The sequence below is a fragment of the Tiliqua scincoides genome, chromosome 8 (assembly GCF_035046505.1).
Source record: "Tiliqua scincoides isolate rTilSci1 chromosome 8, rTilSci1.hap2, whole genome shotgun sequence".
NCBI classification, from domain to species: Eukaryota; Metazoa; Chordata; class Lepidosauria; order Squamata; family Scincidae; genus Tiliqua; species Tiliqua scincoides.
In genome coordinates, this window is record NC_089828.1 from 20,080,711 (window position 1) to 20,102,121 (window position 21,411).

At 41.9% G+C, this 21,411-nt stretch overlaps 1 protein-coding gene across 2 annotated transcripts in view; it reads left to right on the top strand.

The window, feature by feature from the left end:
* Positions 1-21,411, top strand: part of TMEM266 (transmembrane protein 266) — a 112,621-nt gene that overhangs the window by 35,781 nt on the left and 55,429 nt on the right. The window contains exons 3-6 of one of the 2 annotated variants that reach the window (XM_066635958.1): positions 5,696-5,837; positions 17,846-17,922; positions 19,092-19,189; positions 21,219-21,407. In XM_066635958.1, the coding sequence (XP_066492055.1) occupies positions 19,176-19,189; positions 21,219-21,407 (203 nt within the window). In that variant the 5' untranslated portion in view covers positions 5,696-5,837; positions 17,846-17,922; positions 19,092-19,175. The remainder of the gene's footprint in view (positions 1-5,695; positions 5,838-17,845; positions 17,923-19,091; positions 19,190-21,218; positions 21,408-21,411) is intronic. The other variant, XM_066635959.1, reaches the window with a different exon arrangement.

Consider the following 21,411-nt stretch of genomic DNA (forward strand, 5'->3'; position numbering starts at 1 on the left):
TTTCTGTCATCATATGAAGACTTTGTTGTTTCAGTCGGCTCTAGAAAAGCAAATGTTTGGATTTGTGGGTTTGCTGTCTGCTCATGGTGTTTTATACTGATGATTTATTGCAGTCTCTGTCATTGTTTTGGGTTTTTTCCTTTGGAGGTAGAGTATTTTTAAAAAAAATGTTTTTAAACCTTGAGTGTGCAGGTTTGATTGCAGAAAGGTGAAAAATAAATGGTTTTAAAAGATACGGTGCCAGTTGGGCTAAGAGAGGCACCTTTTAAGTAGTGACTCTTGTATTTAGCAGAGAGGGAGAGCATTTTGTCCCTAACTTAACTACTTAGTCTGCTGTCCTGCACACGCTTGCTTGGGAGTACAGCCCACTGAATACAGTGGAACTTTTTTTGACTAAGCGTGGTTTGAATTGTACTGCCAGTGAACTTTTGTGAAAAATTGATAAATTACTCTTGATTAAATATGTGGTGCCTGAAGAAATACTTTCTATTCTTTGTCCTGAACCTGCTGTAATCAGTTTTATTTGCTCAAGGGGGAAAAAAAACTACCCCTTCCTGCTAGTGGTGAACAAAATGGGAATATGAATACAGATAAGGGAGTAGAGTCTTCCAGGGGAGAAACGATGACATTGCAAAAGGGATTACATCTCCTTTTTCAGTGAGCATTTGAAAGGGTCAAGTGGTGATTCTAAGGTTACTGTCTGTAAGAACAGCACAAAAAATTTAATCCAGGATAAAAGAGATGGCCAGGATTTAAAGAGCACTATAAATATGTACTGAGTACTGTAAAAAAAAAAATAAAAAATATGTATGTATGTTCCTATGCAACTTGGGTGACAAAGAGTTCATATAGTACTTTTTTCTATACTTGAGTCATTCATTCATTCCCCCCCCCCCCCAGGAGAAATGTGATGTGTGACCAGGGCCAATTCAAAACCAGCACATCAAATTCTGCCAGCACTTATCTGGTGGTGCACCAACTTCCTTACCCCCCAGTCCTTGGATTCCTTCTCTTTCATATTTCTACCCTGTGCATCCTTCCTTTGCAAATCCAGGGAGCAACAGAGGAGGTGAAATTGTGGAGATGGGTGCCTTCCACCAAACTGCCTTCTAAGGCAAAAATCTCTGTTCCCATGGTCAGGCTGGCCCTGTATGTGATCTTGCAAGGAGCTCATAGTGGGTTTCTCAGCTGTGTAACCTTTTTTCCAGAGTTGTAATCCCACAACCTCTTTGTTGGTTGTATCCATGATTTACGCATTACATGTTATATTTCTTGTTAAATGCATTTTTAAAAGAATCCAAAAGGCATATCTGAATCGCAGTCTGAAGCATTGCTTATAGTTCTTACCAGAAGGAATTGCTGTATTATGTGCTAGTTGAAAAGTAGCTACTTTCTGTTTGTTCTCCTAGAGCAGGGGTGCCCAAACCTTGGCCCTGGGGCCACTTGCAGCCCTTGAGGACTCCCAATCCAGCCCACGGGAAGCTCCCAGTCTCCAATAAGCCTCTGGCTGTCTGGAGACTTGCTGGAGCCCATGATGGCCTGATACAACTGCTCTCAGCATGACGGCCAACTGTTCAACCTGTTGCGTGAGCTGTGGAATGAGGGCTCCCTCCTCTGCTTGCTGTTTCACATCTGTGATGCTGCAGCAGGAGCAAAGGAAAGGCTAGCCTTGCTTTGTGCAAGACCTTTTATAGGCCTTGAGCTATTGCAAGACCTTCACTCATTCATATAAGTTCCAGCTCTAATATATTCATTTATGTATATTTATTCAAATTTAAAATGTAAATTAGTTCTTTTTTTTTTTCCTGGCCCCTGACACAGTGTCAGAGAGAGCATGTGGCCCTCCTGCCAAGAGGTTTGAATACCCCTGTCCTAGAGTTATCTAGTTGGGAGGGTATCTGAAAAAGCTGCAGTTTTCCCTCCAGTAAATTTTATTTAGGATATTTTCCACAAGGCTGGAAAATGTCAGCACAGAGCTTCATGAGTGCCCAAAGAGAGACATCAGTCCTATTTTCTCTTGCAGTGTGCTGTATTTGTTAAGCAAGAAACAGGATTATTTAAATATTCATTTCTTCATATTTTTGTCATCTTTTTCAAAAGAATACCAGTTCTATACCTGCAAAAAAAAAACACTCAGTTTGCACAGTGCCCTCTATTTTCTGTGCTTCCAAAAATTATTTCCTGTAGCTTCATTGCTTCTCTTTATACATTACCCAAATAACTAATGAGTCAATTAACATCATTAGACTTTGCTAATTGAGACATGATCAGGTTGTGAAAACTTGATCGTGCCCCAATTACTAAAAACCTATTTCATATGCTATATATGGGAATATCCAATCATTGCTGGATAGATGGATATGTATGTATGTGGGTGTTGGGGTATGGAATGGCAGCTAAGGGATTGAGCGCATGCTTTTTTTCTCCAGAGAGAAAAACAACATCTTCAGAATACAATTCAAGCAAGTCTCTTAGCACTGAAAGTGACTTTTGTGGGTGGGAGGGGAAGCTGAATTCTTGTCTAGTAGAAGAAAAATGAAAGAATGTGTTAAAAATTATGTCTTCTGAAATTTGGTGCTAAACCATTTGGGAAGGAGCTTTCTCCCCCCATATTCCCATCTCCTGTTTGTGCGCTAATTCTTCTTCTTAGGTTGCAATCTTATGCATACTAACCTGAGATTCGTTAATCTAATTCTAACTAATTCCCATTGAACATAGTGGGGCTTTCTTCTAAGTAAGTATGCATAGGGTTGTACTATACCTTATGATACTTTAGACCAGTGATTTTCAATCTTTTTCATCTCAGGGCACACTGACAAGGTGCTAAAATGGTCAAGGCACGCCATGGTGCCGGTGGGGGGGGGCTCGCATCCCCCAATGTCCCTAGTAATAAATGACACTCCCCCAAACTCCTGCGGCACACCTTCAGACCATTCATGGCACAGCAATGTGCCATGGCACAGTGGTTGAAAATGGCTGTGTTAGACCATAGTATGAAGTTTTGTCAGAATCCAGGCAAATGATGACTTTGCACAAATCATTTTCAAACAATAATTTTCATCTTTGTATATGACAGTTGTTCAGTTGCAGATATAGTTGCAAACTATAATTCTGTTTTGCTGCAATTGGAACCATGATTTGTTGGAAATACAGAACTAACAGAAGGAATCTGCATACCTGTATGGGGAGCACATAGAGACAAGGCTCACATGCTTAATGTCTTATCTTGGGGTTAATGTTACATCAGGCAAAGATGAGACACATGGTAGGAAATTGTCATCCTTAGTGGACCAAATTGTTATCCTTGGATTAGGTGTGCTTTGAGTAACCCTTAGAAAGCACAGAAGCCTTCCCAAAGTCTAATTTTGCATCCATTTCCAAGTTATCCAGAGCTTTTGGAATGGTGGTTCCTGTTCTTCCTCTCTGTGTGTGGGGCATGGAAGAAGAAAAGGCAGGGAGGGAATACTGTGTGTATTATTGGGGGCAGTTACTGACAGATAAATCTGGGGAGCTTGAAACAAAACACACTCCCTGTCTCCACTCCACAGTTCCAAGCCCTTGATATAGAATATTTCTCCCTCCCTCTGAACCTGTAGGATCTGTAGCATGTATTTCAAATGCCTTTCAGAGATTACTTAGTTGATAACTGGGGTAAGGGTCTATATCTTTCCCAGATTTGTTGGCATTTAAGTGGCAAGTTGACAGATCTTTATTCTCAAAGGTATTATTCTTTTTAACTTGCATGTCTGCTTGGTGGTTTAATTTTATTTATATCTTGCTGAGATGTAAATCTACTTTTTTGTTTGTTTTTGTGTTAATTCTGTAGTTTATAATAATATTGGAATTTTTGTTTTGTTGTAAGACCCTTTGGAGACTCTCTCTAAAAGACTTTTGGAAAAGTGATGTGCAAATTCAATAAATATTCCCCAAAGAGTCACTTGTGACTGTTGCCTTCTGTGCCATTGAAAGGAGCAGGAGGATGAACTAGAGCAGGGGTGCTCAAACATTTTGGCAGGAGGGCCACATCGTCTCTCTGACACTGTCGGGGGCCAGGAAAAAATTAATTTGCATTTCAAATTTGCATAATTTACATAAATGAATGTATTAGAGGTGGAACTCATATGAATGAATGAATTCAAACCAGTTCTTAAGCACTTTCACACACAGGAAGGGGGGCACCCCCAGCCAGTTCTTAAGCACTTTCACACTTGGGTAGGGGGTCATCCCCCAGCCAGTTCTTAAACACTTTTACGCACACCTGCCAGCTTGCCTGCCTCCTCATCCTCCCTCCTTCCCTCGCTCGGGTGGCATGTGCTGCTCCCTGGCCATTCATCCACTCGCCTGCTCGACTGTCTGCCCACCCTCTCTCCCTCCCTCGCGTGGCTTGTGCTGCTGCCCACCCGCCCGGCTGGCCCTCCAGCTGCCTGCCCGCCCTCAACAGGCCAGGCAGGGAATGACAGGCCCAGCGTGCACGCAGGGCTTTGATAGTGGGAAGTAACACGACACTTGCAAGGCTTTAATGCGAGACTGCAAGTCTCACGTTACCTTCCCACTATAAAAGGCCCTGCATGCACAATTGACTGGTCTTTCCTTCGCTGCTGCTGACAGTGGTAGCAAGGGAAAACCAGAGCCGGAGCTCGTGTGTCAGGCCAGTGTGGGCTGTGGTAAGGGCTGGGTGCCCATTGAAGATGGGGGAACCCTGTGGGGGCCGGATGGGGACTCACCGCAGGCCACTTGTGGCCGTGGGCCGAGGTTTGGGCACCTCTGAACTGGAGGGATCTTTAGCTGACCTTGGAAGGCTTTTAAGTTTTGTGTGTGGGTATAGTGACTCAGGAAACTGAATGTGTGAATGTGCCATTTGAGATGCAAGGAAGTGGGAAAGCAGGTGGAAGCACACCCCCAACCCCACTGCACCACAACTTGAGGTATCTGAGAGGGACACAGGCATCTGGACTGGTCCAGTCTGGTCCAGATTAGCACTGGAAGGTTGCCTGTATCAAGTGATGCCTAACCACAGGTGCAGTAGGCCAGAGACCCAGATTTTTGCCCTTGTGGATGCTAACTTTATCCTTATCTTATATGAGAGAAATTGTTGGTACTGAAGCAAGCATGTAATGCACAGGTTAACCATTGGCATGTTGCATGACAGGGGCAATCAGACCTTGTATTTCAGGGTGCAGTCTAATCCCATAGTTGTCAGTGTCTAATTGCAGCTTGGGTTTTGTGTTCTGCTATAAGCCACTGATTTCTTCTGAAGCAGAAGGCAAGAGATGGCATACCACATTTTGATTAATTGCTTAGTCTAGTCTGGCAAATGCTTTACCATATGGGGTACCAGGATGAAGTAACAGTAGCTGTTTGCAAACCTACAATCTAAAACAGGCAAGAATATTTGTCATCAGGAGCTAAGCTGCAGAGTGAATCGTGTTGGAGAGAAGATCACTATACCTCATATTAATAGCATGACCTTGTGATGTTATGCAGTTGGCCTTTAAGATATACATTTTATGCTACAAATTCATAGAGATTAAATGCATCCTGCCTGGAAAGTTGCCCATAATGTAAATGAAAGATGATGGAAGCTAGCTATTTCTCAGTACTAGCAAATTTCATTTGGAGCAGAGTGGCTGTTTAACTCAAAGTGTTTGCTGCTTCTTATTGAATCTGACTTTCATTTCCTTTTTTTTTTTTCCAGCCACAACAGGAAAGGATGCTTCAACCTGATCATTACTGAAAAGTTGTGTAGCATACAGTATTAGAATCTTTTTTGGCATAGAGTCACTGCACTGTTCTTAAACATATTTTTATAAATTTGTGGATTGGATCTACAGATGCAGGTATGGGCCATATGTAGCACCTGAAGTATTTTTATATAGAATGCCATCTTTTGGTGGAGTATCCCAACTTTAAATTGAGGAGCATCTCAACAGCTATTGGAGTTGTACAGATTAGACTGACAATGTTATTGTTAAGAACAAAATAATTGGAATCAATTGAACAGTCTAATATGTAATATTTTCCACATGTGTGCACGTGCATGTAATTTCTTGTATGTTGTAGGTTTTTAAAGGGCTGCATAGTTTTACATATTAATGGAAAGTATTGACAATTTGAAGAGAGAACCTAATGTACTAGGAAGAACTCTGACCTCAGAACAGGTCAGAGCTGATCTGCATGTTCAGAAAATGCATGGTCTTTGGGGATTTGTGCCACTTCAGAATGTGCCGCTATAAAAAAGACTGATATCTGTCTAGTAACAAAGGGCAGTTGGGGTAATATTTCTCTGTTTGGCCCTGATGATAGCATTTCATTGGCATAGTTCTGATGTGGGAGAGCATTCCAACATATGATTTCCTCCTCTACGTCCCTGTTCGAGTGTTGCAGTCCCAGAAGAGATTATACCACATGCTTTTAATGCTTTATGTTGGCCTTATATAGCTATTGAAATAAACTTTATTGGCCTCTTAATAATACTACTTAGGTTTTCTATAGCACTTCTATAGAAGTGCTTCTTGTTGAATAGAAGTGCTATTCTTCTTGTTCTTGTTCTTCTTGTTCTTGTTTATTCTTGTCTTCTTGTTCTTGTTCTTGTTTATTCTTCTTGTTCTATAGAAGTGCTTCTATAGAAGTCTTCTTGTTGAGGAATGGACCTCAACAAGTGGGAAACCCTGGCCTCTGAGTGGCCTGCTTGGAGGCACGCTGTGCAGCATGGCCTTTCCCAGTTTGAAGAGACACTTTGCCAACAGTCTGAGGCAAAGAGGCAAAGAAGGAAGGCCCATAGCCAGGGAGACAGACCAGGGACACACTGCACTTGCTCCCGGTGTGGAAGGGATTGTCAATCCCAGATTGGCCTTTTCAGCCACACTAGACGCTGTTCCAGAACCACCATTCAGAGCGCGATACCATAGTCTTTTGAGACTGAAGGTTGCTATTCTATTCTATTTATAGAATAGCACTTCTATAAAGCTTCAGAGTATTTCAAGTGCTTCACACATGTTATCTTGTGCTTCTTCAACATGTAAAGTAGGTCATTATTGTTGTCCCAGTATTAGAGATGAATGGCTGAAGGAGTGACTTGCCTAAGGCCATCTATCGGGTCTATAGCAGAGGCACTATTTTAAGCAGTGACCTCCTCTTGAGCTCAGTCTCTCAGCTGCTGTCTTACACTAGTTCTAAAGTACAGTCAACCAGCAAACATTAAGTGGTAACTACCTAAAATTCATATAGTCAATGGTCATGTCCCTCATCCTTTTGGATAAATGCTAATAATCAAAGGTTATTATTGTGTTTGAACTGTTCATGATGACTGTGTATAGCAGAGCAGATTGCTCAGTCTTTGGAGATATTAAAGCTTGAAGTGGAACAAGAGTTAATCTCAAAACTGGTAATATATAGTATTGCAAGAAATTCACTCTACTGATTTTAAACCAGTTAGGATTCAAGATCCCTTTGAAGCTGTATACAGTATTTCGCTTTGCCTGGTTTGAAAACAAAAATATTTTTAACAAAATAGTTTAGAATGCCAAAGGTTTGATGTTGCTTGTCCAAATGTAAGAGATTCTGTTAGTTGAAGTATGGGTCTGGTAATCCTGGGTTTTATTTCTTTAATTGTTTTGCCTCATTTCCTGAGTCTCTTAAAGCAGTGTTTCTCAAACTTTTTATTCCACCTAAAAAAAGTTTCATTTTACCAGCTGCTTAAGCCTCTGTGGCTGTAATGATGATTGAGCAGCAGTGCTTCCTCCCCCCCCTCAGGTTGTTTAACCCTTGATGCACATTGTGATGCATTTTTTTTCTGGTCAGAGTGCGTTTTGGGGCAACAGTGGGGGAAAAGAGGGGCTGTAGGCAGCTTGAAAGGGTGCCTACAACCCTGAAAATGCAGCAGTTTCACTGTACTAAGGTAAATAGAGCTTTTTTTTTTTTAATGTTCCCCTTCACTTTCCCTATCCTTTAAAAGGGTTTCTCAGTATCTGCGGATCCCTGGTATCCACAGGGGTGGGGTGTCTGGAATGGAACCCCTGTGGGTACTGGGGCACACCTGTGTATTTTTTCCACATTTAGGTACTGCTTTTCTCCAAGGAGTTCAGGGCAACATATGGAACTCCTTTCTGTTCTTTTTATCCTCACAGCAGTCACTTTGAAGTGGATTATGCAGAGCGGTTGTGAGTGACCTCAGGTCACCCAGTAAGCTTCATGCCTGAGCATGGATTTGAACCCAATTCTTCCTTAACCACTCTGAAAACTACACCAGACTGGCTTTTGGTGGTTTTTTGCATCTTTTCTGCAATATTAGAAGAGTATTTGAGTTTCTGAAAACATGCTCACACAAGTTAATTGTGACTCCAGGTGGTTTGCTTGTTTAGAGAAAAAGAAGCAACAGTAGATACACAAATTTCCTTTCCCATGACCCATGGTGGAAGTGCATGGATCCATTTGTATTATAGTGTTTGAATTAAACCAACTGAAGCAGGTTATTGATTGAAGAGGGTTAATTCTACTCTGTTTGGGGTCCTTGGGTATAAAAATAGATGCTTGTATTTTGTATTTCGTCTAAACTTTTTTTGCTGAAAATGATAGAACCTTTTTGGGGAGGCAGAGTGGGTAGCTTTCTCCCCCCCCCCCCCCCCGCAGTAAAGTGTCTGCCATCTCAAAGTCACACGAAGTCAAAGTCACAAGAATATTCCTTTTTTGTTCAACAGTTAGTATTTCTAAATTTATTTCCCTTCCTCTTATGGGCTAAATACTGTAGTTTTGCCTACTCTGAACATTATTAATCTAACTTTGATCTTGTGGGTTCCTTTCTAAATTTAGACTGTACATTTTTTTAAATTTGCAAATAACAACTAGATGTAACCCCTCCCACCTACAACTTGATGTCTTGTTCATTTCAAAGCTCCATATTGGCATTAAAAATCATTCTTGTAACACTTGCAGTTCTAAGATTCTTTTTTCCAGCTAAAATCTACTGAACAAGAATGGGCTTAGCTTCACAGAACTTGTTTGAGGTGATGAGTGGAGGGGTTTGGAGCAGTTTGAAAGAGACTTAGTTTTTCTATATTGGGAAATTGACGGTGCATCCTAGGAAGAGCCAGGATGGTGGTTCTAGAGTTGAACTTAGCCTTGGAAGACCTAGATTCAAATCACCACTAGGCCACGAAGCTTCCTGTGTGACGTTGGGGCAGTCACTATCTCTCAGCCTCACAGGACTGTTGAGAGTACAAAAGGAGGGTAAGAACTATGTACACTCCTGGGAGTTCCTTGGAGAAAGGGTGGTATTAAAAATGTGAAGAAAAAAATAAATGCTGAAATGTTACTGAAATAAAATATAAGTGTTCAAGTTCCACTGACTTCCTCAAGATGAATATTATTTTGGCAAAGTGTTCAGAAAATGTGAATAAAGGCATACACATTACCTGCTTCCTGCTGAAGGAGACTTCTCCTCCTCCATAAATTCTGCTATTGGTAGTCCTGTGCAAGAGAGAGGCTGGGGCTTACTATGAGAACTGGGGCCATAAGGGCTCCAAGCATCTCTGTAACCCAGTGCCAAAATGGCCAGCCCTAGCTTCCTCTTTCAGCTTGGAACCAAAGGACAGGGCGTGTAGGTCTTCCTAATAGCTGAGGTAGGCAGGGACAATCCCAGCCCCTTCCCATTTTCAGGCTGGAAAGGATAGTGGGACTGTTCTCATTACCCTTGCCAGTGAGCATCGGGACATTCACTATGGCAAAGACAATGAGCAGTGAAACCCTACACTCTTCAGGAAGGGGCCATAGCTGAGTGGTAGAACACTCAGTTGCTTTGTATGCAGAAGGCCTCACTTTCATTCCCTGCTATCTCCAGGTGTAGGGTGGGAAAGGACCATGATTTGAAACCTTGGAGAGCCACTGCCATCAGAGCAGAAAACACTGAGCTACATTGACCAGCCATCTGACTTAATAAAAGGCAGCTGCATATGTCCATATATGCTCATGCCCTTCTGCTATCCACATCTCTAAGAAAGGTTAACATTCGGAGGCCTTCACCTAAATGTTTCAAAGTGCACACTGCCCACCCCTCCCTGACTCTCACTGAATGTATTTCTGTTGATGAGCACAGATGGAGTGAAACTGTGTCATCAAAATTCTTCTTGTACTCCGTAAGCAGCAGGATACAGAGGAGTGTTCTGGAGTGTCTGCTATGCACGAGGGTAGCACATCCACACAGTTGTTGTAGCATTCCAAAGTTATTTCCAAAAAAAGACAGGGTGTTTGCATTTCAATTGGACTATGTGCAGTCACCTCTGCAGCAGTTGCATCACAAAAAGTTAAGGGCTGCTCTTCACTGAATGATAACTACATTCAACCCCACAGATTTTGAGCCACTGCTGACTTCAAACAAAGCATGTTTTAAAGAGGACAGAAGCAGTAAGACTTCTTGGGATGACACTGTAGTCATTTTGGCCACAAGCTTTACAGTGCCAAGCATATCTCTAAGGAAAATGACTTTCCTATTTATCATACTACCACCTACTTTAAAAAACAAATTGAACTTACATAAGACCAAGAAACAAAGTGATCCCCTGCTTGCATGCCTTCCTGCTGTCACCTGCACACCCTGCAGTGTGCCCAGACCTGTATATGCACGTAGTAACATGAAAACCATCTGTACTCACGCAGAGATAGTGATGCCTCCTCCTGTGTTCTCCTTGGGGTGGAGACGGAATATGTCAGTGGAGGTCAAAACATTCCTATCTGGGTAAAGGGCTGACTAGGAGATGTGATGAAAAGACTCTCCAGGAAAAAATATTAGTTGCTTAGGTTCTTTTTAAGACACATACTCAATGTAGCTTGTGCACTGTGTCAGAAGGGGGGGATGTATTGTCAGGAAGGGGGCTGTATTTCCCAGTATTCTTGTGCAACACCCCTCTAATGTGCAAACAAAAGATAAGGGCGGCAAAATAAATGCCATTTGCTTCTGATAGATGGAGGCTCAGCTACTTCTGTCATGGAACTTTCTCTTGCTGTATAACAAAAGCATTAGGAGATAATCATTTAAACCGGTTCATCAGTTGGTAAATTACTTACTTTTGCCGTTGTGTTTTCCTTCCAAGAGATTTCTTTCAAGTATTGTGAATCTTTACTTCCTCTTGTTTGTTCCTTCCTACTTGGTTTCTCCCCTTTTCATAAATTTCCTCCTGTCACAACCCATGCCCCTTTCTCTTAGGCATTTGGGCTCTGCAGTTTCCCAGCCATCAATGCATTTAGTAGCGTTGGTTAATGAGCTGTTCCTGTCCCTCTTTGTACAGGATGGTGGTGGGGAGAAGGATGACAATGCTGTCTCTACCTTTATGAGCAGCTGCAGAGCATGGGAATAAATCTGGCATCAATCCTTTGTACTGCTTGGGCTTGCAACACCTGTTGCCTCAATCCAAACCTCATTTACTGTGAAAAAACATGTCTCTCTGATGTCTGTCTGGCAGTGTGGGGCATTACTCATGCAGTTAATATGTTCTGTTTTTTTCCTCATTTCTAGTCCCTCTCTTTGTTGAATGAGCTGTACCTCAGTAATAAAATGCATAGCTTCCCCAGGTGTGAGGTGTAGTTCATCAGATACCAGAATTTGGAAAACCATTTTAAAAAAATGTTTATATATATAAAAAAACATCAATTTTAAAATGCATACCTTGGAGATTTAACTTGCACACAAAGTGGACCCTTCTAACTTTTGAACTAGCATGTTGCATTTACTTTAAATTATGCCTGCACAAAGGTGGGGGCAGTGGGGTGTGAAAGAAACACAACCTGCTGCAGTCTGTTAGGGCAGTTGTAGTTCACTTCAGTTTGTCTTTGTGCTCAAAGAGAAATAGGTGTATCCACCTTGCACCACAAGGTACAAGTGGGAATAAATGCAGTCTCTGAGAGCCCACTCAAACTGCAGATAGGAAGCAACCCTGAGATGCTTTAGAGTGGCATTTATAAGACTTCACTTTATAAATGTGCTCTATTTACTTTAGTACACTTTAGTACAGTGCTCTCTGAGTGTGCGAAGGGCTTCACGTGAATTATTTTTATGGAAATTCCCACAACAATAAGTATTATTATTACCATTTATTGTTATTAAAAAAAGAAAATTATAGACCGCATTCAACAAAAGTTCATAAAGTGTTTAAATGGTAAAATAAATGAAAGATGGTTCCCTATCCCAGAAATTTTTCACGATTTAAAAAACAACCACCCTACAAAAGAGATACTAACGGCTGGCATATTTTCCAGTGGCTGGGCTTTAGTGAATAGGTGCAATTCTCTCCTTGCTAAATTATAAAAGGACCCCCATGTACAAGATTAGCCCAATTAGGCCAAGTATTGTACCTGAGGTACTGACTTGTTTAAGATCCCTTAGTGAATTTTTGTCAAGGGTGTCATTTGAACCAGGAAAATCCTAATAGTCACTACGCTATAGCGGTTTGCAAGTACTTTTAGCCCAGTTACCAGTTAGGATTTACTTAGTGCTCTAGCTGGCCCATTGGCTTTTGGTAGTTTCATCAGTTCAGATTTGGGAGTAGGTGGTAAATACTGGTTGGTAGGAATGATTTTAGACAGCACTGTGTTTGATTGGTTTGTTTTAAATTAGAAGTGAGAGTGGCATTCACCCATTTTTTGCCCAGCTCACATTGTGTACACTTTTGGTCCCACCACCAGCCTGCACTGTTGCAAATATACTGTAAGGCACAGTTGCGGCAGTTAGTGCTGGCCCAGTGCTGGAGCAGGCTTGGTGTGAGCCTGCACTGGGCTGGTGCCTGATGGAGGCGCTCTGTGAGCGCTGGGCAGCGGAGAGGTGAGTGGGGGCATTGGGGGAGGCATTCCGGGGTGGGGGAGGAGGGTTGAGACCGCTGGATCCTTAGCCCTGCATCGGGGCTTCTTTACTCTGCGCCAGCTACACACAGTCGAGTAGGTCCATTGCAGGACATTTTTACCTTACCTGGGGGAAGAGGACAAATGTCTCCTTTCCCAGAGGAGCCACTAGTGGCTGCCCAGCCTGCTTAGGGTGCTGCGGCAGCTATTTTGGCACCGTTGCACCCCTGGGTGTGGGCAGCTCAGGATTGGGCTGCCCATAGATCAGTCTGTGGGTCAGAAGATTTGTAAACCTGAGCTCAAGGGCCACATTGAACCATTCATGAAACAATTTCAAGAGGAACGAATTCAATCCAAGTAAACCAATGACAAAAAGTAATAAAAATGGGAATCCTTCCAAACTCAATGCTTTTCTTTAAAAAAGAAATGCACACCTTCCACCAAATGTGAGGAGAAAGCTTATATGTGTGGCAAAACAGGTCTATGCGGGGACTCTTTTTATTTTCTCTGTAGTTTTGCTGTTGACATGCCTCAATTCAGCCTCACATTTCATCATATACAAATAGGCAGATAGATTCTTTCTAGCTGCAAGGGAGAATCTCCTCTTTCTTAATCCTTTATTTGTTCACTGAAGGGCCCGCTGATGAATGGTCACATTTCAAGCAAAAGCTGAGGCAATTCTGCTATAATATTTTGCAATTCCCTTCAAAGTCTGTTAAGCTTTCTGGCCACATGGGATGTGCAGGATGTCTTGGAAATCAAAGAAAGTAGCTGCTGGAGTACGTCTGCATCTGGAAACATCTGGAATTGGTTGTCTTGATTGATGGGGGAGAAAATAGAGGAGCAGTATTCTTGGATGCTCTAAGCTTGTTGGGAGGGGCCTAGTGCTGTCTCCCAACCATTCTTTTCCCAGAAATGTTTAGGGTGTCACTATCGTTTTGCACCTGTTCAATGAAAAGTTCAGGGAAATATTTTCAACATCAGTTTCATTGGGAGGACAGAACATTGTAGAGGACATTGTCTTCTTTGCAATAATCAATTTATTTACAATGATTACTATTTACAGTGATTATAAGTTGGGCAGGCATTACAAAAACAAGTACAGTATATAGGAAATCTGTGTCAGTCGTAGAGCAAACACTGGCTCACAGGCAAAATGGACTTTAAAAAAAGAACACAACCTGTTCCCCTCTTCATGTTCCACAAACTCTGGTTCCTTCCCCCTCCTGTCCTACAGTGAATGCAGTTCGCTTGTGGTTCCAATGGGAGATTTTATCTGGGGGTGAATAGCAGCCAGATTGGGACCCCATACCCCTCCCCCCGACACTCTACTTATCTCAGTACTGTGGATAGAATTAAAGCTCTCCGACCTATCTGTCACAACCCTGATCTGCAGTTGTATATACATGCATGCATGCAATCTAGCTACTATTCTTTAAGGAAAAACAGCCTGTCGAGGCTAATAACGTCTTAGAAGTCATATGTAGTTTGTCTCTCAAGGTAAATTCCAGGCTGACTTATGATCGAGAGCAGCCAAATTATCCATTAAGCAAGTCTACTGCCATTCATCAACTATGAGTCCGTTCAAATTTCTGGAAAGAGCCTTTTTCCCACTTTGCACAGCAGAACAGTGTGACTGTAAGTGTACAGCTTATAAATTGTTTGTTCAATACAGATTGCATTAAATGCATCTTTTAACTTTCATTCATACTCACATCTTACTGTTTCAAGGTTCCGAGCTATTCAGCTAGAACCCATGTCCTGGGGCCAGAAGTATGAACACTCTGTAATGAGAGAGAGAGAGAGAGACTTGTAATAACTGTGACTCTTTAAGGATGTTTTTCTTAGCTCAAGAACAGAGTTGTGTTGTTGAGTCACTCTTTAATCAGTCCTTCTTACCCTTCTAACCAAAGGCCTGCTTTCTTAAGATGGAGGCTATCAATTGCCACCTTCAGTAATAAACAGCTAATACAAATTGGGGGCTAGGGCTAGAGTCTGTAATATTCCACAATAAAAGATCAGTCTGAGTACAAGAAGCTGCTGAGTCAGACCATTAATCTGTCTTGCTAATTATTGTCACCACGGACTTGCAGCAACTCTGGGTTTCAGGCAAGGATCCTGGCCCTACCTGGAGATACCAGGGATTGAGCCCCTCTGCAGGCACACGTTCTACCTCTGAGATGTGGCTTCTCCCACTCTGCCTATTTAACTTTTTTTAAAAAAATGTAATGATAAACCGCATGTAAATGAAACCCTTATTAAGATTTGGTTAATACCTGAAATGGAGAAGCTAACAGTGATTTCTGACTTGCATGTGAGCAATGGATTCAACAGCAGCAACTGAAGGAATAACTTACTGGAATGTGAGTTCTGCAGGAACTCCTCTGAATCGTCTGCCAAGGCTGTTGTGTTTGCTGGACTGTGGTCAGAGCAAGAGCTTCATGTAGGGATCTGCTCCTTTTGCTTCTCCTCCTTGGAAGCTTCCTTAGACTTAGGTCTGGCATTTTGGTAGCAGGCATCTTGCTCTCAGCAGTACTCAGGAAGGTTGTAGGAGTAAAAGGCTGTCTTACCTAGACCTTGCTGCTCCACAGTGCCCTCTTGAGTACAATTGGAAGACCCAGAGCCAGCCCATCAATGAGGCCAACTGAAGCAGTCACATCAAGCAGCAAATTGGTGGTGGTAGGGAAGCACCCACTTCTGTCTTCTGCACTTTCCTCCACTGGGAAGAACAGAGGCTGGTGCATCACCTGGTAAAGGTGGGGATAGCATTTGGTACTTTGCCTCAGGCACCAGGAGGGCCTGGCACTGGGAAAGTCCCATAACTACATGTGGTGGGAGACTCTGTACATCTCTCAAGTTATCATGTTGGGGGGGGGGGGGCTAGAGCCTCCAATCATCAGCATTTCATCCTTGTATATCTCCTTGTAAATTTAGTGCATCCTCTAAAGTTCCAGTGGAACTTTATGCTGGATAAGATTGGGCCATAAATCTGTTAACACAAAGAGCATGGGTTACTTTCTGGGGTCAAACCAATAGTTCATGTAGTCCCGCACTGTATCCAGCAGTAACTACTAGGTGCTGCTGGCAAGCTTGCAAAATAAAAAGATAACCTTGACCTTATGCAAATAAGTAAAGCTATCATCAAGGGCAAGATAACAAGCCAAATCCTATCCAACATACACAAATTTATTCAGAACAAACAAAGTAATGTACATAAATGTAAGTATAAATTGTGCAAGCAAATGATATAGATATGAATCCTGCAGCTGGGTTAAAAACTGCTAGTGACTTTAAAACTCCCTGTTTTAAAAGTGAAAAAATACAGAGAAGTTGAGTTTAATGTATAAAGTAGTAGAGCCGCAAGTTGATAATAGATGAATTCAATAGGTGGTAACAAGGCAGGCCATGCAACAAAATGTTGTTATATGCACATCGTCTTGAAGGGTAAGCTCCACTAGACTCAAGGGGCCTTATTTCAACGGAAACATGCCCTGTCAAACTGTAAGGCTGCAGGGTCTGCATGGAAGTCTTTCACATTGAACAGGCAGTGTTGCCTCTCTCTGTTTATCAGTCTTCTCAGGCTGTTCCTTTTCTCTGTTATTTACCTCTCTGGTTTTCCTTATTTCAGCCTTACATCTTCACTTCAAATTGTTTCTTGTATTCTCCTTGAAACCGAAAGACTTTTCTTCTCCACCCCAGGTTTCAGAGCAGGATGTATATGTTAACATAAGAACAGCCCCACTGGCTCAGGCCATAGGCCCATCTAGTCCAGCTTCCTGTATCTCACAGCGGCCCACCAAATGCCCTAGGGAGCACACCAGATAACAAGAGACCTCATCCTGGTGCTCTCCCCTACATCTGGCATTCTGACTTAACCCATTCCTAAAATCAGGAGGTTGCGCATACACATCATGGCTTGTACCCCATAATGGATTTTTCCTCCAGAAACTCATCCAATCCCCTTTTAAAGGCGTCTAGGCTAGACGCCAGCACCACATCCTGTGGCAAGGAGTTCCACAGACCAACCACGCACTGAGTAAAGAAATATTTTCTTTTGTCTGTCCTAACCCGCCCAACACTCAATTTTAGTGGATGTCCCCTGGTTCTGGTATTATGTGAGAGTGTAAAGAGCATCTCCCTATCCACTCTGTCCATCCCCTGCATAATTTTGTATGTCTCAATCATGTCCCCCCTCAAGCGTCTCTTTTCTAGGCTGAAGAGGCCCAAACGCCATAGCCTTTCCTCATAAGGAAGGTGCCCCAGCCCTGTAATCATCTTAGTCGCTCTCTTTTGCACCTTTTCCATTTCCACTATGTCTTTTTTGAGATGCGGCGACCAGAACTGGACACAATACTCCAGGTGTGGCCTTACCATCGATTTGTACAACGGCATTATAATACTAACCGTTTTGTTCTCAGTACCCTTCCTAATGATCCCAAGCATAGAATTGGCCTTCTTCACTGCCGCCGCACATTGGGTCGACACTTTCATCGACCTGTCCACCACCACCCCAAGATCTCTCTCCTGATCTGTCACAGACAGCTCAGAACCCATCAGCCTATATCTAAAGTTTTGATTTTTTGCCCCGATGTGCATGACTTTACACTTACTGACATTGAAGCGCATCTGCCATTTTGCTGCCCATTCTGCCAGTCTGGAGAGATCCTTCTGGAGCTCCTCACAATCACTTCTGGTCTTTACCACTCGGAAAAGTTTGGTGTCGTCTGCAAACTTAATGTTGTGAAGCATAGTGATGTCTGTCCAGGAATATTGACTCTCCATTTTAATCCTTAGACTTCCCAAAAAGCAAATTGTTTTAGCGCTTGCTTTTCCCTGTTTGGATTTTTTTTAAGTTCAAAATTGCTGGCGTTCATGTGTTCCCAGAAACCTCCATCTTCTCTGTGGGTCAGCGGTATTCTACAGTCAGAAACCTGAATTCAAGGTTGTTTAGACCAGAGGTGAATGATGTCTTCCCAGTTTGCCTTAAACAAACTTTGTTTTTCTTTCCTTTTTCCTGTAGGAGAAAGATTGCTTCTGGCAAAAGGAGAAGACTTGGCTACGAAAAGCTTTCCAATGTCACTGCAGATTTCAGCTAAGGCAAGTGAAAGCTCCCCTTGTCCTGAGATGGAACAGGTACTTCTCACAGTTTGCTAGAAGCAATTCTGAAGGAGGAAGCTGATTAATGGCAAACTCTAAGAACCCTAGTATTTGTCCCATATCATTCTGGGCTGCAGGAATACGGATTAAACTAGCCCTTGCTGATGTAGGCAGAGGCAAGGAGAATACAAATGTCCCTCTGTATCTGCAGGGGATCTGTTTGAGCCCCCCCCCCCCCGCAAGATACTGAAACAGCTGATATGGGGGAACCCTATCTCTGTGGCCTCCTGCACCCATTAATGTTGTTTAGAGGCTTATCACTGGTGGCAAGCTTTCTTCATTTTACAGGTTGCTAGAATCCTCCAAGCTTATTGCGCAACAGGCAGGCTGCAGGCAGCCAGAGTACTTGAAAAGACTACAAATACCAGAAGCAGTTAATTTCCTGCTTCCTGTTAGCATTCATAGTCTCTTCAACCATTCAGACTGCCTGCAGAAAAATGAAACCTCAGATAACAGATCGCAGATAAGGGGGGCTGTACTAGCAAATATTTCACTCTGCTGATAGCATCTGAGCCTGTTGACTTTAAACATGAACTCCCACTATGCAAGAAGGGGTACTTCCAGGTGGGATGTTTTGTATGCACTGTTGACACATTGTTTATGGGTTGTTCGCATGATGTTGTTGTCTGTATTTTCCCCAGAGTTAAATTGCCTTTTTTATTGGAAGAAGTCCATTAGTGGGAAAAGTTCATTAATGAACAATGTGGTACAGCAGTGCAGTAGCCAGAGATGCAGGCCATTGTGCTACTGTTTTGCCTTATTTGAAAGATGTACATCCAGATTATGCAAACCGAATGATAAACAGGAGGGGGGAAGGTCAGTCTACTACTGTGTCCCCAAAGTACCCTATCTATACTGATATGTGGATGCACCATTTCAGTTCTGCATGTCGTTACAAGCAGGAGAGCAACAACTGGTTGGCCCTACAAAGCGCCACAAACCAAAATCCCATGCAGGTTGACCTTTTGTTGTCCTATAAATGTCAGTTATGTTCATGTGTTTTTAAAATAAATTGTATATATAGCTGCACTTGCATTCATATTTATGGCGTAACAAGAGACTGCCGCTGAGTTACTTATTTTCCTGTATGCTTTCTTTTTCTTTTAAAGAAACCTCCCTTTGTCATGCTAGCCAGTCACAACAGAGGAGCTGGACCTAGCTAAACAGGTGCTGCTTTGGTTGCATCTTCCAACATGACCAATCCCCAGTAAGTACAACTACGTATGAGAGATTATGTATGAGTAATTGCATACCAATTACTGCCTGATAAAATTAAGTGCTTCCAAAATGTGTGACTGAGCCACAATTTTTAATAGCACTTTTTTGCACTACTGTGTACATCAATAAGAATTCCCAATTTCAGTGATGCTTTGCACAAATTTAATCAGTGAACAAAAATCTACCAGATTTTCTTTCTAAAGCATTAACGTATGTTGAAGTTTAAGTGTTTGTCTATCTTTTTTTCCCTTTGTACATCACTTAGGGCACTTGCAAAACTGGAAACACAATTTATAAAATTGAATAAGTTTTTTGTTTGTTTTTCTTATGATATGTCTATATTGTCTGTGCAGTTTTGTCTGTTTGGTCTTTTTGCTCCTGGGAGTGCAAGAATGGCCTTTTGTCTATCCAAGTCCCAGTGTTCTGTTTCCAAAAATGGCCAGCCAGCCAAATGCTTTTGGCTGGCCTCCAATACAAAGTCAGTGAAAAATGTAATGTTTTTCTTTTGGACATTTTGGAGGTTCTGTTTTTCTGAGGCATCTTAAAGTAAGCAATGCAGTAGTTCTTTGCTGTGATACAGGTGACTTTCTTTTAACCAGATTTTAGCACTTTCAGCTATGTCCTATGAGGTAATCCTAGTTGTGCATAAATCACAAAAAAAGCTTTTCTGTTTTGTTGTGTTCTTTCCCTGTGATCCAAGTGTTTGTTTTCTCCTCCCTAATAATCTAGCAAAATGAGATGTTTTTTTTAAAAAATGTTATCTGGGTGGCATTTACTTTTTCCAGTTTTTCAGTTGCATTTTTGCTCCTGGCTTTTATATCAGAAACTTTGTTCCTGCAATAAAAAGTTCAAATTATTTGGTCCCTTGTGTAAAACGCAAACTATTAATATTATCCAGATGACTATCTAGGTCACTTTAAATCAGTAGAGAATTTTGATCACCTGCTTCAGAGAGGATTTGGTGCAATGTCTGCAGCCAAATCATAAAAGGAAAAGTCAGATGTGAAGAATTGTTGTAACCGCTTCCCCAAGGAAACAAATAGACCTTCTCAGCCATTGTATTGTTTCAGAGAAAATGTGAGTGTGGCTCAGTGTTCCTTCAAAATGTTAATAAACTTACCTGTGTTTACTGAGGGCCAAACTGGTTATGACATGTGGGAGATCTATCATGTCTTTCCCAATAGGTGTTTATTCCTTAAGGTGGGTGGGTGGGTGGGTGTGTGCGTACAGACGTTAACCCTTTCTCTCTGTGCTGCTTTCTTGATTTAAACTGGTCCTAAAGTTTCTATTGGCTGTGGAGTAGTAAAAGGTCAGATTACTCTCTCAAAAGCTTAGATTCTTCCTGCTAAATGTCCTAAGGCTAGGACAAATTGATCTGGCATTGAGTACAATTTTCAGACTTTACAATGATGGAATCCTGAAAAATCCAAATACTGTAACTATACTAGTACTTGTATGTCTTTGTCTTGTATCTCTTTGTATAAAAGAATCAAGCAGTAATGTGTTGGGATGAAGTCTGCTATAAATATCAGTGAGTGGATTCTGATGTGGTGTTCTTCAAGTAATGACTGCCAGAGAGATTCGTTTATTAACAAGCAGATGAGTTGCATGAATTGGTCATAAGTCACAGCTTACTCCATAACAGTGCCATGAACCACAATAATCTGGAATTGGTTTTGTAGTAGCTGAGACCTTTTGGGGTGCAAACTAGGTGGATGGATGCATTTGTGCACCACATTCCTTTGTATATCCAAGTCACAGTGATACTTTCAAGCAGAGACTTTGGCTTCACACCTTTCATCCAATGTTGCACTCCTGCATATGTGCTGCAATCTTTGATGGTTGTGGGAAGCATTCTGTCTCCATTTAGGTAGCTTGTTACAATGTTGTCTTTATAACTGATGAAAATTGTGTTACTTAATGGTATAAAATAGATCTGAGGGCTGATTTTAGTGGAGAGAAGTTTGCCATATTTTTCTAATTGTATGTTTCACATTTTGTTTGTTCTTGTTCATTAGGCTTCCTATAGAAGGTGGAGTTTCAGAAGTTGAAATAATTTCACAACAAGTAGAAGAAGAAACCAAAAGCATAGCTCCTGTACAGCTTGTTAATTTTGCTTATCGGGATTTACCACTAGCTGCGCTAGATCTGTCTGTAGCAGGTTCCCAGCTCTTGTCAAATTTGGACGAGGAGTACCAAAGAGAAGGGTAA